Below are 15,321 nucleotides of genomic sequence, written 5' to 3'. Positions count from 1 at the left end.
CTGATGGTGCCTGGGCCGCCGTCCAGGTCTATATCAGGATTTCACCTAATAGTAAATTACAGCAGATGCGCCAGCTCACACATGCCTAGAATAACAGTTGGCACTGATATTTGGCTACTTTATTTACAATTTTTTGACTGTTCCTATTTCCTTCCAGGAACAACCACCACCCACCCCTCAGTTCTGCTGCAGAGCCCACGGCGGGTGAGTCCCTACACCCACACTGGGCTAAAATCAGCCAAAAGGGGATCTCCCTCTCGCCCCACTCTGGTCGCTGGGTTGTCCCCTTGCTCCATTATAGTCTTAAACAGACGGGAGCAACCGCCTGGGCTTCACCACTATGATTTTAGGGATCTTCTTCAAAAGAGACCAGCTGCCTGGGCTTCATCACCCTGATTTTAGAGATCTTCACTGTAAAGAGTAACTGCCTGGACCACACTGCCATGATTTTAGGGTTATTTTCCAGAAAAGATCAAAAGTCTGGCCCTCACTGCCCCACTTTAGAGAAGTTTTTCATCAGGGATCAGCCGCCTAGGCTTCACTACTGCATTTTTAGGGCTTTTTCCAAAGGCTGGTGGAGAAGCCGAGGCCGCCCCAGGCGGTCGGAGCCGGGCTGTGTGCGAGGGGAGGCGAGCGCCGCTCAAGCCCGCGGCGCCAGCCCCCTCCACGGCACCTCAGGCGGCCGCAACGGCGCCAACGGCCGCAACGGCCGCTCCGCCAGGCCCCGCCCCCCGCGCGCCCCGCCCCGCCCCGCGGCGGGAGGGCGCGCGGGCTGTCGGGGCCGCGCACGGGGACGGCGCGGGCGCCATGTTGGAGCGTTGCTGAGTCCGGGCTGTGCGTGCGTGCGCGGCGGCCGGAGCCCGTGTGCGGCGCGGGCTGGCGGCGGGACGGAGGCGGGGGGGCGCCCGGGCGGACCATGGACGTCGAGCGGCTGCAGGAGGCTCTGAAAGGTGGCGCGGGGCCGGGGGGAGAGTGGCGGGTGTGTGTGGAGGCGGGGGGCGCACGCTGTGGTGCAGGGGAGGCCCGGGGGGGAGAAGGGGGCAGCTCCTGTGCTTTGAGGGGGCTCCCTGGGGGGCGACCCCTTCTCTCACTCGGGGTGGCACGTGCGCGGCCACTGCCTCGTAGGGGTCAGCGCGAGGAAACCCGCACCCTTCCTCCACCTCCTCCTCTTCCTCCTCACTCACTGCTCCCCGAAGTTGGGAATCAACTGCGGTTTCTTCCCCTCCACAACTCCGGCGAGAAGTGCGGTGTTTGCGCGGGCCGCGGCACCGGGGGAGGCGCGGGAGGCGCGGGGGGGCCTTGGTGAGGATCTTCAATGACGGCGGCTCTGTCCCTGCTCTCCCCTTGTTCCCCTGCCCGCCTCCTGCCACCAGACTTCGAGAAGAGAGGGAAGAAGGAAGTGTGTCCCATACTGGATCAGTTTCTTTGTCATGTTGCTAAGACTGGAGAGACCATGTAAGTGTGACTTTTTGATGTTCTTCAGCTGTAGCTTGTAAAGTTTCCCACGTTTTAGGTGAATGAGGGAATAGCTGATGTCTTTCTCATTATGTTTTGTTTAGTGTGCTATATAGCCTTGTCTTAGTTCTCAGTGTAATTTGGGACAATTAGTTTAGTTTGAGGATAGAATTAGTTTCTTCTGATAGATGAGACCTTTATTTTTATATATATATGTGTATATAAAAATAGGCTTTGCCGAGGATGTTATCTGTTTGGTTTTTACTGATCTTGCTCACTACAGTAAACCTGTTGCTTATTTTCCTTGCGTTTTATATAACGAGCAGGATATTTTTTTCCTCCTAAAACCGAAAGTTGAGCACGTTGCTGCAGCGCCCGTGGCAGGCAGCTGGGAGCGGCGTTGTTTACACAGAGGTACGAGTGGTTCGGGTCAGCGTTTCCCGGCTTTGTGCGCTTTGCCGTGCAGTGGTCGGAGCTCGGCGAGATGCTTGCCACGAGGATCATGTAGGCAGCTACGGGAGCGGGTTTGCGCCTCTGCCTTGTGTCCTCTCCCGCGTTTGTTTTCCAGGTGGGCCCGGAGTGCTCCCGTTGGGCTCCCTCTGTGGGACATGCTCCCGCAGGGAGCGGGGTGCTGCGCTCCGTGTCGAGGATGGGGCTGGTACTGCTGGGGGTGACTTCCTTGCGGAGCTCTATTTGGCAGGAAGGGGAGAGGCTTCCCTGGATGCCTTGTAGCACGCTGGCTCACTTTCTGGCGCCTGGGCTGTCTCCTTGTGTTCGAGGCCTAACGCAGGCTTCACGGAGTGATGGCTCATTTTACCAGCATTTTACTAGCAACCGGTGATCTGCAGGGGCTTTACTCTGATGTCTGCAATCCCCTTCATTTGTAAGAGATGTGTCTGCCTTTTTTTTCTATTTTTTTTAATTTTTAAGTGGCTCACTGGTGCTGTCTGAATTCATGGTTTTGAAGGAAAAACAAATTCTGAATGTACTTTGCTCTTTGAATAGGAGGCTTTGGACAATCAGAAAAAGATACAGCTATTACACTTAATATGCTAGATAGCTCTCGTTTAAGTGTGGGACCAAGGTGATGTTGTTTGTGTAGTACGTTAAAATATTTTTCCTTTTATGAAATATTTCTTAAGACTCTTTCTTGATGATGCCACTCTTGCACATATTCCAAAGCAATTTTTAAACGTGTTTGAATAGGAATGCCTTCTTTAGAAAATTCTTCCCTGTGTAGAACTTGAGAATATGTTCTAAATAAACTTTTGTTCTTATTTCCATTGGAAAATATAGATTTAAACAAACAAACAAAACCCTTGATTATTTCAAGATATTGTTTGATCCTGAGCTCAAATATGTCACCTGGAATTTCATGCCGACCCTAGCTCATAAGTTTTCAGGGTGTTCTTTGGCTTTTTTTTTTCTCGCGCGTGCCTTTTTTTTTCTTCTTCTTTTTTTTTTTTTTCTCCCTGGTAGGTATTTTCAACATTCTCTGATCTTACAGTTCCATTAAGTAGTAAATGTGTGACAATATCGACAATATCCAGTATCATCTGAGATAGACATAAAAATACTGCTCATAACACTTTATTTTCTTCCTATTATTCATAAAAGTCTATTTTTCATCTAATAAGCACTATTCTTACTAGTGTGCTGTATACCAAGGTATCCAAAGGAAACTGGTAACATTATGTTACTGTGAACGTGCATGATAGGAAATGGGCTTTTATAAGAACTTGATCACAGGCTAGACTACTAGCAGCGATATTTTTAAATGCGTAGCTACGTACACAAACTTACCAAGTCCATAATGTTTGAAAGTTAGTTATAACCGTTCTTCAATTCTTTTCACATAAAAAAAACCCTTTTATTTGTGAGAAATCTAGAAAAATAAGAAGTATATTTCGTTTTCTAGATACAAGGCAATCCGAAATAATACTTTACAACAATATTTATTTTTTTTATGAAGTTCAGAGTTCAGTTAGAAAAAAATGGATGGTTAAGTCAGGAGTAATTACACAAATGGTTTGCAGACTTATTTATTGAAAAACAATGGACCTTATTCAGTCACAGCCTGTTCCTGAAGCAGCAAACGAAAAGTACTCATGTGAGTTAGGAACAAGGCAACTAAGGACAAGTGAAACATGAAGCATTTTTACTGTGAGTTATTGTTTCTTTTGGGACTGTGTCCCGTTCACGAGGATTCTCTATGCTTTTTAATGTAGTTTATGATGATTAACTAAAATACTGAGTTTAGATTGTATTCTGTAGTCTACATCTGGATTAGAATTTAGTGTTCTACCCCTTATCTGTGTTTAGGTCATAGTTGTAGCAGAGGTTGTAAACAATTACAAAACGTAGTTTGAGAATGTGCTAGTGAAGTGAAGTGATTTTTAAGGTTCTGTAGAAACAGGCACGTGATGTGCATAGCCTGTTTAGCAGGTTGGAAGCACGGTCTCATGTAAGGCCGGATGTGTACCGCCGTGTCTCCATTCGTTTCAGTGTGCTTATTCATTTGAATTAAGTTACAGAGAGGTACATGCAGGTTTAGGTTAGGCTGTAATTTTACTAGTATTTATTTCTCTTGGCAGCAGTCTAGACTAACACAGCGCTTGTGTACCCATTTCACTTGTGCTTGTTCAAGTGTTTATGTAGCTGCTTGGTAACCTCGAGCAGGAAACTGCTCATGGTTGAGAGTAGCTTTCTTCTGGGCAAGATTGTTTTTAACAAGGTACAGAACACTGATCCAGCTTCCTGTGTCTGTGTTAATTTGTATGTCAAACCAGCACAAGTGAAGAGGTAACGCAGGGGAGGAACAAAGGACCAGAATAGTCCTCTCCAGAGCCTATCTTTGGTAATTAAATGTCCCTTTCATTTGCGCTGGAGATTTGGAATAAATATGTTGCTAAATTTGCTTATGCTATCAGCATAAACTTAGCTGTGTTACCAGTGCCTTGCAGTAAAAGCCTAATGGTGCAACCATGTGTGTTAATTTCATCCATTTGAAGTTTAAGTCTATCTTCTTGTGGAAAGTTAACCATTCACTTGTTTGCAAGATTATGGCCTGCATTTACAAAAGCTAATCTAAACTGTCTTTATTATATGTGAACATAAGTTCAATTGCTTGGCTACTTTGAAGTAGTTTTGTTTATTAACAGTTGCTAGGATAAGACTTAGCCATAGGTGAATTTTAAAGTTTATGGTTCAATCCTTTGTAATCTTGTGTTGAGTCTTAGGAACTTGTTTTTTTTGGAGGGGTGGTATATTCCATAATTGACTTCACTAAAATTTTAACATAGAATTTCTACAGTGAGATCCGGGAGAGTAAGAGAAAGTCATTATAACCCTTTTTTCTCTATATTATAGAAAACAAAACAGCATGACTCGCAAAACTGAATAAAGTGAACAAATGTAGAATTGGTCAGCCAAGACTTTATCTAAAATACTTCCTCAGAAACAGGTTATGTTTCTATGTTTGTTTTTTGCATTAAAAAAAAAACATTTTTTTCTAATGTAGAAGCAGCAGTAAGAGACAATACAAAAAAGTCATAGTACTGCAATACGAGAAGTGAAATATATATATTTTTTTTTTCCCCAAGGAGTTCTTAAAAGAATGACTGATAAGCTTATCATTGTCGTATATTTAATTTTTTTTTCTCTTGCCTTTTAGGAAATTCTCTTGCATTTAAAGTCACCCTACCCCTTCTGTATCAAAAATGTTTCTAATCCATTAATTTAGGCACCTAACCATGAAAATCCATTTTGTTTTTTACTACATTTTTCCTTTGGTTTCAAAGTTGAAAATAGAAGTTAGGAAATAAATGCTACCAAAAAATTGTTGGTCAATCTGCATTTCCCCACTCCTTTCGCAGGGCAGGTAACATATAAAATACATTCTTAATGTCTTCTAAAATACTTTCTTAATATGGAGCTATAATATGGATGTTTACTAACAGAGAAGGAATCCAGAAATAAGTAGTAAAGATCTTATCAAATACAGAGAATCCTCTGTACCAGCAGAAGAGAGCACAGGCAACAACTTAGCACCACTGCTTCTTTACCCCTCTTTTGTGCCTCTTTGAAGGCAGTCTGGTTATTTCATCTCTGCACTGTTCCCTATTCAGTGCAGAAAGAAGGCAGTTGATTCCTCAACTTTAGCTTTTTTTTTTTTTTTTTTTTTTTTTCCTTCCCCTCTCTCCTTCAGAGAAGTCCTACATCTTCTCTCATGTGTTGTGTGCTCCAATGCTGTAACTGTCTTAGTGGCCTTCTGCTAGTCTCGCTGCCTCTCTCTTGTATGGCCCAAAACTGGACACCATATTACAGCTATGGACCCTTTAAGTGTCATGTAAAAGGGGATAACTGTTTTCCTTGACCCTGCTGATGCAGTCCAGTGTGTGGTTAGCCTTTGTCACTGCAAGGATGTGCTGCTGACTGGTCAGCTTGTTGCCTGGCCTGTACTTCAAATTCTTTTAGTCAGAGCTGTTCCCTTGCATGTCTTTAGCCCCTGTGCTGTTGCATGGGCTTGTTCCAGTCCAGGTGCAAGACTTTACATGTGTTTTTATTGAGCTTTGTCAAGCCTATTACTGCAGTATATAGAGATGCCTCTGAAGGGCAGTATTGCCCCCCTCCATATCAGCTGTTCCCACCAGCTTAGTGTCACCAGCGAACTTGCTGAGGGTGCACTCTGTCCCATCGTCAGGCTGACGATAACCTTAAGCAGTATGAGTTCTGGTATTGACACTGAGTGACGGTCTTTGTAACCGAGTACAGTTAGACTTCAAACCATTGACTGCTGCTGTGTAAGCCTAGAGATCCAGGTTTTCAGCCCATTCATTGAGTTGGTGGCCCTTCAGCCTGGCTATGCTATGGGAGACCATGCTGCCTTGCTCAAATCAAGCTAAACAGCATTTACTGATCTTCCCTCATCCACAAAGCCATTAATTTCATCACAGAAGTCAGTCAAGTTGATCAGGCATGGTTTGCTGTTGGTAAATTATATAACTGTAAATAGAAGTTATGTAACCATGGCTTTTTTCAAAGAAAAGAAATCTATTTTAAGCACTTCAGTACTATTTTACATGCCTGTGTTAGAAGTGATTTTTGTTTTCCATACCCTTTTTTTTTATTTTTTTCAAAATACAGTTCTTTAGCTTGGATCAGTTCAGCCTTTAATTTCGTAACAGAAGGGAAGTAGTTGTCATTTGTAGGAAAGGTTTGAGTGGAGATTGTAGCAGTGTATTTGTGTGTGCGATGCCATTCTAAGCATTAGTGTTCTTGGCATGCATTCTGACTTTCTAACCTTTATGCCTTTTTTTTGGTGGGGGGGGGGCGGGGGCATGTGTCCTTGAACCTGTTTCCCTTGTTGAAGTTTAAGGTGCATATTTGTGAAGAAAGTTTTGGGGTTTTATTTTACTTAACAGTTTTACCAGAACGAATTTTGATTTGAAGGCAAGTCATCATCCAGAAATATGTAGAAATTGTAGGGGAATATAATTTCATATGATTTTTTTTTTAAGAACTAAATTCTTAAATTCCTATCATAATAGACAAGATGGCATTTTCTGAGAGAAGCCTGGGTGCCTTTCTTAGTGTAGGCCTCTCTTACTTCCATATCTGAAACGAGAGATGTGAGTGAACTCCCTTTCATTGTTTCCTACCCTCATTCCCACTGTTCTACAAATGAGGAATTCTCTGTTCCTGTTTTCTGTCTCAGAATCCACTGATGCTTTCAAAGGACAAGAAACGCAGTTGCAGAGCTTGACCCTTTGTCTTTCAAAAGATGGGTAATTCCCTGTCTCTTATCCCTATATTATAAAAATTCTAAATGGATTAAATGCACAGTTGGGTACTTCAGAGAAATCAGTATGCAGGAATCATTTGTTATTTAGGAAATGCGCACTGCTCTACAGTTTCATGTTAGGTGCTGCAACTTCATGTCTGTTAGAAGTGAGTTTTATAGTATAAAGGTCAGACTTTCAGCTACCATTGTAAAATTTGCATGATAAACTGGCCCTAAAGTCAACAGAACTCAAACGTAAGGAGGACCAAAAGGCAAAACCTTGTAACTATGCAAACTTCTCTTTATAATCAGACATGAATTGCGAATGTAAATGTGTGTGCCTGCAGATTTTCATTTAGAAGTCTTCCCTGGTGCTGTGTGCAGTTCATTGTTCACATGTGTTCTTATAAGCATGCTGTACGGTGTGCTAGTCATCTTACAGGCAGTCATCCCTACTCTGCACAGAACCCCCACCACTATTCATATTTTTTTTCTGTAGCAGTTAATACAGTTGCATGTGCTTTTACTGATCACCTTTATTTGCTTCTATTGCCATCCTTCTACTCATTAACTGCACTTCTGCATTCCTTAATCGGATTTCTGCTCATCCTTAATGTCTTTATCAGTTCTTATCTTTGCTTCTTAATAGTGTTCCTTCACAGCTGCCCTGCCTCTATTATTCCTATCTTTTCTGTCCGTTCTCAAGTCTCCTGTTCTAGTAGTGGCCTTGCTCTTTACTTTTTCATTTGAAATATGTTCCCAGACCCTTGGCTGAGTGCTGTTCCACCCCATGTTATACTTTCCAGTAGCAAGAGTGTTACTTTTTCTTTTGGCCCTGAAATAATTGAGAGAATTGATGAGCCTTGTTCTCTCCTTTTCTGCAGGCTTTGGGAAGGTTTGTACCTCATAGCACGTGTCAGGAGGAGGGAACAAGGTAACAGAGGCTGCAGAAGGGAGGTGCAAAGTAACCTGATCCACTCAACTCTCAGTCATCCCGGGGGTGTGTGTGGGAGGATTACCAGGTTTGTGGATAAACCAGACTGATGCCTGAGCAGCTTCTCCACAAAGCTGGTATGTGTCTGGCAGGCCTCATTAGTGCAGAAAAAAAAATAGTACTTGAAGACAATTCTATGATTTCAGAAGCAGCTGATCTGCAGAAGCAATAGGTTAATGCTTTAGTGAGAAGGCCACACCTGGTTGGATTTTCTACTTAGAAGTGGTAGGGAGTGTGAAGATGCCAAAACACCTCATGCCTTTGTGCCAATTTCTGAAGGAGTCTGGGAATACCTTGTCAGCCCAGGCTCTGCTTGTGTGAACGGAACAAATTCTTTTTGTGGAGTTAACTACGTGGCTTTTGTTTGTGGTTTTGAGTGGGATCACTGTTAGAAGTCCTCTTCACTTGGCAGTGGTTATAAAGCTTACTGACTGGAGTGATTTTTTTTTTTTTTTTGGTAGGACTGTGTATAAACTGACAAGCATAAGATCCCAATGCAGAGTAAATTCAGATCTGAAAGTAGTTGGTCACGGTGCCTTTTACTTTTATCAGGTTTCCCAGCTTTATTGCTCCATTTAATAAAGATCTGACGGTATTATCTTAGTGTGGTCTATTGTTCTTCTGAGATAATTTCTCACTCTGTAAGATTAGTCATTTAACAGTGGTAGCTGCACACACCACGAGTTACAATGTTTTTATTTGTTTATGAGCTTATTCTGTGAAGACTAGTAGAGCAGTGTCAATGCCCTGTATTCAGTGCAGACTGATGATACTGCAACAACTTCAGTACTTAGTGTTAGAACATAAATGAAATTTAGTTTGTATGTGAAAAAGCATGTATTTCTGTATGCAATTATCAAAACATAATTTGTTTTTCTTGGAGTGATTTTATTTATGAGGGACCTTTTGTAGAAGTGCTCATTTTAACTGCTCATTTATGCCCATATTGTAGGATACAGTCTGAATTGTTCTATGGAATTCCTGCAGAATTGTGCAGTGCATAGTCTTGAAACCCGTCTTAGGGAACACTAATCTGTGAAATTTTATTTGAAATGGAAGTAAATAAGAGCTAAAAATAATCCATGGAATTATTAGAGTTCAAATAAATATGGCTGTCAATTTCAACAAAATGTCTGATCTTGTTAAAGACAGATCTGGAATACTGTATAACTGGTTCTTGGGCGATCTCTTGACGCACGTGCATTGTTATCTGCTGTTGATGACTTGTTTGGATAGTAATATTCAAATGCAGCCGTACTTACTTGTGGAAAAGCAGCTGAATATAAATGTTTGCGGGGCTTATTTGATCTAACTTGCAAGAGTCAAGTTACCTTCTCCCATGCCTCAGCTTTTTGGGCTAGCAGCTGAAGTGATAGTGTTTATAATGAAGTGAACGTCCTTTAAGTGAATTTCAAAGATTTTTAAAAACACTCAACAACTTAACCTGAAGAATATGATCACTGAAATTATGCTTGTCTCTGGGGAAGAAAACAAAGAAGTGTTCCTAATTTGTTGCAATAATAAATAACTAGATCCAAATAGTGCTGTAAGAATGAATGGTAGTCTGGTCCCTGCCTTGAAAGTGCACTCTGCAAAAGCAAGACAACTGTGGTCTGGGAAAATACTTTCTGTACAGAGTGATTACTAAAATTTGATAAACAACTGTGTGTTTTATAGTTAAGCTGTATAGCAAATATTATTTAGAAGATTGTCAATCTAATTATTTTTAAATAATTTGAGTTTTATATATTTTTCTAATCGAGTACCTAAGTGTTTTTTTTAACAAAGATAAATAAATTAATTACACTGGATATTGGTAAAAGTTATCCAGAACTAGAAACATACAATGTTCTACATCAGCAGATTTCATAAAATACAGGATAATAGGAAGCAATTAAATCTGTACTTAGTGTGATAAGTTTAATGCAATTCCCCAAATTATAGTGATTTTTCTGCATACATAAAGAAAAAAAAAACTAAATAGTAAGTAAAGAGCAATTATAGTTGATATTGTTCAGATGGAAGGATTTCTGGTGTTCGATGGTCTGTTCAAAGTCTGTTTAGAAGATATGCAACACTCTGTAGTGAGTGTGCACTGTAGGAAAATAGTAGCTGGAATAATTGTGGAATTTGTAGTAAAAGTTGAGATTTATAGGAAATGTTAATATAAATGTATATCACAGAAATTACATGAAGAAAAGAAATAAATATAAGAATGTATACCTTGATAAGTAATGTAGAAGCACAGTAAGGGGAACAATTCAGCAAGTAAACCATGCTGTTTTTATCAGCCAGAGCAAATGTCAGATAAATTTTCAAGTGAAAGAGGGAAGTGTAATGAAAACAGTATCTGTTTTTGTTCTTATAAATAAGCCATGCCTACAGCTTGTGGAAGTTCAGAAGGCTTTTAGTTATCTTGTGCATATTGTTTTCAACTATGGTATAAGGAATTGAATTGCTAAATCAAGAATCTATTGAAATCTTGTTGTCTTTCATTCTGTGGTCTACCTTTGCTTTTGGAAGAGAGGAAATTGAAGGTAGTTGAGTTCATTTGTCTGTAGATAGCTGTATTAAGAAATACTCTTTTTTTCAAAAAGTGTGAATCCAAGTTCAGATTTTGTTCCTGTTCTGTCGAACGGTACCGTGGAGTGAGTTGAGTAGTATTTATCAAGAGAGATGAAAATTAGTCCCCTGATGATTGCAGACACTTCTTTAATGCCTGTTTCTTTAACTAAGTCTTAGTCTTTTTTTCTGGCAGTAGCAGCAATAATTTGTGAGTAATAGAGAGAAGAACACACACAGTAGCAAAATACCTACAGCCCTAAAGTAATCGAATTTTGGTAGTTCTGGAATGAGCTTGTAATACTTTGTCTTTTTTTTTTTTTTTTGAAAAAAAAAATCTTAATTTTCCTGACAATAATCAAAAAGTGAAAATGGAAAAATACCTTCTGAGTGTGTGAGAAATACCAGTTTTTCTTCTTTGAACTCTTCAATAGATTTTTTTTTTTAATTTAAGTGAAAGGTAACATGAGGTCAAATCCTGCTGAAAATAATGTGAGAGCATTTTCATTTTATGCGAGTTAGCAGGTAAAGATGCACAGGACACTCCTCTAGGAGGTCCTGCTTGCCAGCATGTTTTCCTGAGGCGAATACACCATTTGCAACACAGCTCTGTGGTCCAGGAGATTCCCCATCCTGTGTATATCACCTAGCATTTAAAATTTTTTGCTCATTCGAAACACTGATAAAGAACCTAGCACTTGCTCATGGTTTATCGGCTGAGGTGTTTGTCTGCATTCCAGAAGCATTTAAGAATCGGATCTTCGTTGGTCCAAGGGGATTTTGGTGTGTAAGTCCATATTGTTTGGAATTTCCCTTGTTAATCTGCATGATATTGGTAGTGAAAATAGCAAGTGTGCAGAACAGCAATTCTAAAATTTGTTGCATTAGGTAATGAGCATTAAAGTGAAACATAGGAATTAGATTAATGAAGATTCGAAGCGAGAGGAGTAGTAGTAATAAGCTACTCTGTTTTATTATCTGTTGCATCAGAGCAACTGTGAGAAGGAATGGCTCTGCTCTCTGGCAGCCACACAACACACTTCTTCCTTGTCCGCAGCATTAATTTTTGTTTAGATTAGTGATCTGCTTCGCATCCCTGTGTGTGGGATCACAGGAGTGTGTGGAAGCAGCAGAGCAGGATTGCTGTTTCTGGTGCAGGCTGCATACCAGGTTAAGTATGTGGCAGGGCAGAGCTGAAACACGCAATGGTTAATCTCTCTGTTAATGGAGTTCAGCGTTGTCAGCTTCCTAGCTTAGAATTTTTCAGAGACATTTTTATTTTGAAGGGATTGAAAATACTTTTTCTAGCACCAAGTACTTGTAGTTAAGTAATAATTTGTAGTATTTATGTAATAAATAGTGGTGTATTCTTTCTCATCCATGATATTTCTCTTTGGATGCACCTTGCTTCTTGACCATGGAAGAAGACACTGAAAAGTTGGCCTCATTAAACTGGGATCTGAATTAAAATTGTTGGGTGCACTCAGCTTTCTGTGTCTTTCTAACTTGGCAAGTAGTTCTAGTGATCATGTTGTTGATAAATAAGCTATCCCCTCTTAAGTGAAACTTGAATTTTGCTTCTGAGGCAGCCTGTGAGAAGTACTATGTGCTTGTGTGTATCCTCCTCTTCTATGAGGTCTGGAGCTAAGGCATAGAAGAGAAGAAACAGTTATTAAATTTGAAAGTTAAAAACACCAGTTTCCTAGAAAGTCTTCTGTGAGGGTGTAATCTAAATCAACAATAATTTGAGGGGAGCTCAGATGTAAGGGAGGCTTCTTTCATTTCTTGTTACATGCTAACTGGAGCCTTCTGGAATTGTCCTCATTGTTGCTTTTTGTGTGGAGGATTTTGTCTAAAATCACTTTAGCTGAATGTAAAGTATTTTGTAAACATTTTCCCTGGTTGTGATTCTTTTTAGTTCTACTTGTCACAGAGCTAATAATCAGAGACGAGAGGGATGTACTCCTTTCTTTTACCTAATACAAAATTCTCCTGTTTCCTTCCTGGTCTTGTTCAATAACAGAATCAACAGTAGGTCTCCTTTGTTCTTTTTGTTTTGTGTTCTTTGATGTATAACATCCCCCAAACAGATGGCAGCCTCTTAAGGCTTAAACCAAGTGAATCTGCAGTGCACTCCTTAAATGCTATGAAATCCGAAGAGACATCCCATGAGTCCTCCTAGGAGTCTTAATGTTTTAAGTACATAGCTAGGTCTCTAGAAACTCAGCATCTCTCCAATATAATGTTATTTTTAATTATACCTGTAAACTGTGAAGCAATTCCGTGAAGAGTCAAGGCATAATTGCAGTATCTTGATTTCAGACTGTGCAGTCTGAATTCTTCTTCCTGTTCTTCAGTTCATTTTAGGTATTTTCCTGATCCACCTTCTTCAGAACTTATTAAATTTGGCAACTTAAAATCTTTTAGAGGTTCTCTAAGCTGTGTAAGCCCTATTTACTAATCAACAGGGCTAAAATTGGAGTTTAAGGTACTTAAAAGGAAGGTCTGTAACTTGCTGTGGTTCTGTTCTGCGCTTCTGTAAAATCTGATAGTAAACTTGTAGTCTTAGCTATACTTAATATCCAAGACATGTAATATGGATTTGCCATGTTGCAGCAAAGCCCTCCAGGACAGTGCTGAGAGAGAGAACTACAGCGTGTATGGGGGAAGCATAGCTTCAGATTCAGGGAGGCATTGCAATTCAGATTGCAAGACTCGTGTCTCCATTTTAGGCCCTCAAGTAGCCTTTCAGAATTACTTCAGTTAGGTGCTTTCTGACATTTGTCAAATATACCCTGAACAACAACTTTGTTAAAACTTTCTCTTGAAATTTTAAGTCTCTGGAAGTGAATATACCAAAGGGCAGCAAGATCATTTATAAAAACTTGTCCAGTAATAGGAAGAAAATATCTGTTAATTTTCTGGCATACAAAAGACATCTTGATGGTGCAAAATATTGAAAGAGGATTCTAATGTCCCAGTGATCGGTGCAGTAAGGGAGAAAGTCACCTTCCCAGCTGGGTCAGTACAAGCTTTTTAAGTAAGTAGGTGATAAGGGAATAGGGTGAAGTCATTTGCATTTCAGCTATTTTCCTTTCCACCTTTCCAGAGATGTGGGGGCTACGATAGGATTATTTCCGCGTAAACTGCAATTTTGTTTTTGCTATGCATATTTGGAAAGATGACTTCTGTGTGCATCATGTTAGTAGAGAAGTAAGCTCTTTTTTTTTTTTTTTTTTTTTTTTTTTTTTTTTTTTTTTTGCAAAGAACTCTGTGCTAGGAATTCTCATTTTAAATAAAAGCATGTGTTGATTTTACATAGTAACCTGCATTCTGTCTAAGGTCAGTTCTGTCCCATGCTGAAGAATGTCATCTGTTATATGTAATTCCTCAGTTTCTTAACTTGGTTAATGTATGTCATTCCTTCCAGCAGATAGTCATGTAGTTTTGGTATAGGTATGAAGTGGTTTGCTTTTATTAGGAAACGAAGTTATTTAGACTTCTTCATTTTAGCCCTGGTATTGCTAGGTTGTGTCCTTTGTCTAAACTTACCTTTTTTTACGTTCCCACTCCATGCAGTAGAATTACTTTTTTTGTTGCCTCATCAACTTTCAGTAAGTAAGCATATTGTTATAGTACTGTTTTGTCCAGACTGATTTGTTCTTTGTAGTTCTACTCATTAAGTTTCTTCACTTGTAGTTCTGCCCCTTTCCTTGGGTTTGTGGTGCCTTTTTTCTGTGTGTTAGCCCCCTTGGGGGTGTGTGTGTGTCTGTGTGTTTGTTTTGCCTTGCCTTTTGCATTCTTGCTTAATCATTTAATGTCATGCCCTTAAAATACCACCCATGTTGTCACATGTAAATATTCCTCTCAAATCTTGGTCTGTTTTGGTTAAGTGTTGGGTCAGATGTTGCCTGCTTTCCTGTTTAATTTAGGTAAACCACCACTGAATATTTTAAGGCACTAATATCTTTACAAGTTTTTCGGGTTTTTTTTTGTCTTCCTAATTTTGCTTGGCCTAGATTGTAAGGGCAGGACTGCATTCTGGTACAGTATTATGGTGTTTTAGTTCACAATTTTGAGTTTCAAGTGTCATGCTTTAGATCACTCCTGGAAGAGTTTGGGATGTGTGGTACTGCTCTATATGATGAATGTGTAACTGTGGAAGCTGCAGTTCTGGAAACGTGCTCATGTTGCTTATGTTCAACCATAAATTCCTGCTTATGGTGACCTCTTTCATTGCTGGGTGCTTTTCATCATATTAGTTTCCCTTTTTCCCCTAGTTTTCTGTGTGGTAACACAAAACACGTAGATTTTGTGAGGGAAGGGTGGTGAAGTAGGAAAGCAGGAGGACTCTGCATAAATGTCGGTTCATGATTTAAGAGCATCTGAGAAACTACAGGCTCTTTAGACCGGGGGATGGGATCTGCCTTTGTACAGGTATAATTACGCAAAATGACCCTGATATTGTAGTGAAAGCTGTTTCAGATATATGTAAAGTATATATAATTTCAGAGCTGTTCATTCTCTG

At 40.2% G+C, this 15,321-nt stretch overlaps 1 protein-coding gene across 1 annotated transcript in view; it reads left to right on the top strand.

The window, feature by feature from the left end:
- Positions 1-796: 796 nt before the first annotated feature.
- PPP4R2 (protein phosphatase 4 regulatory subunit 2) overlaps positions 797-15,321 on the top strand; it is a 28,208-nt gene continuing 13,683 nt past the window's right edge. The window contains exons 1-2 of the mRNA XM_088532068.1: positions 797-950; positions 1,374-1,455. Coding sequence (XP_088388194.1) covers positions 917-950; positions 1,374-1,455 — 116 coding nt within the window. The 5' untranslated portion in view covers positions 797-916. The remainder of the gene's footprint in view (positions 951-1,373; positions 1,456-15,321) is intronic.

The sequence above is a fragment of the Tinamus guttatus genome, unplaced genomic scaffold (genome assembly GCF_059628265.1).
Source record: "Tinamus guttatus ecotype Peru unplaced genomic scaffold, ASM5962826v1 Tinamus_guttatus_pri_ptg000451l, whole genome shotgun sequence".
Taxonomy (NCBI): domain Eukaryota; kingdom Metazoa; phylum Chordata; class Aves; order Tinamiformes; family Tinamidae; genus Tinamus; species Tinamus guttatus.
Note: the sequence above shows the minus strand (reverse complement) of the source record. Positions and strands in the feature narration are given on the sequence as shown.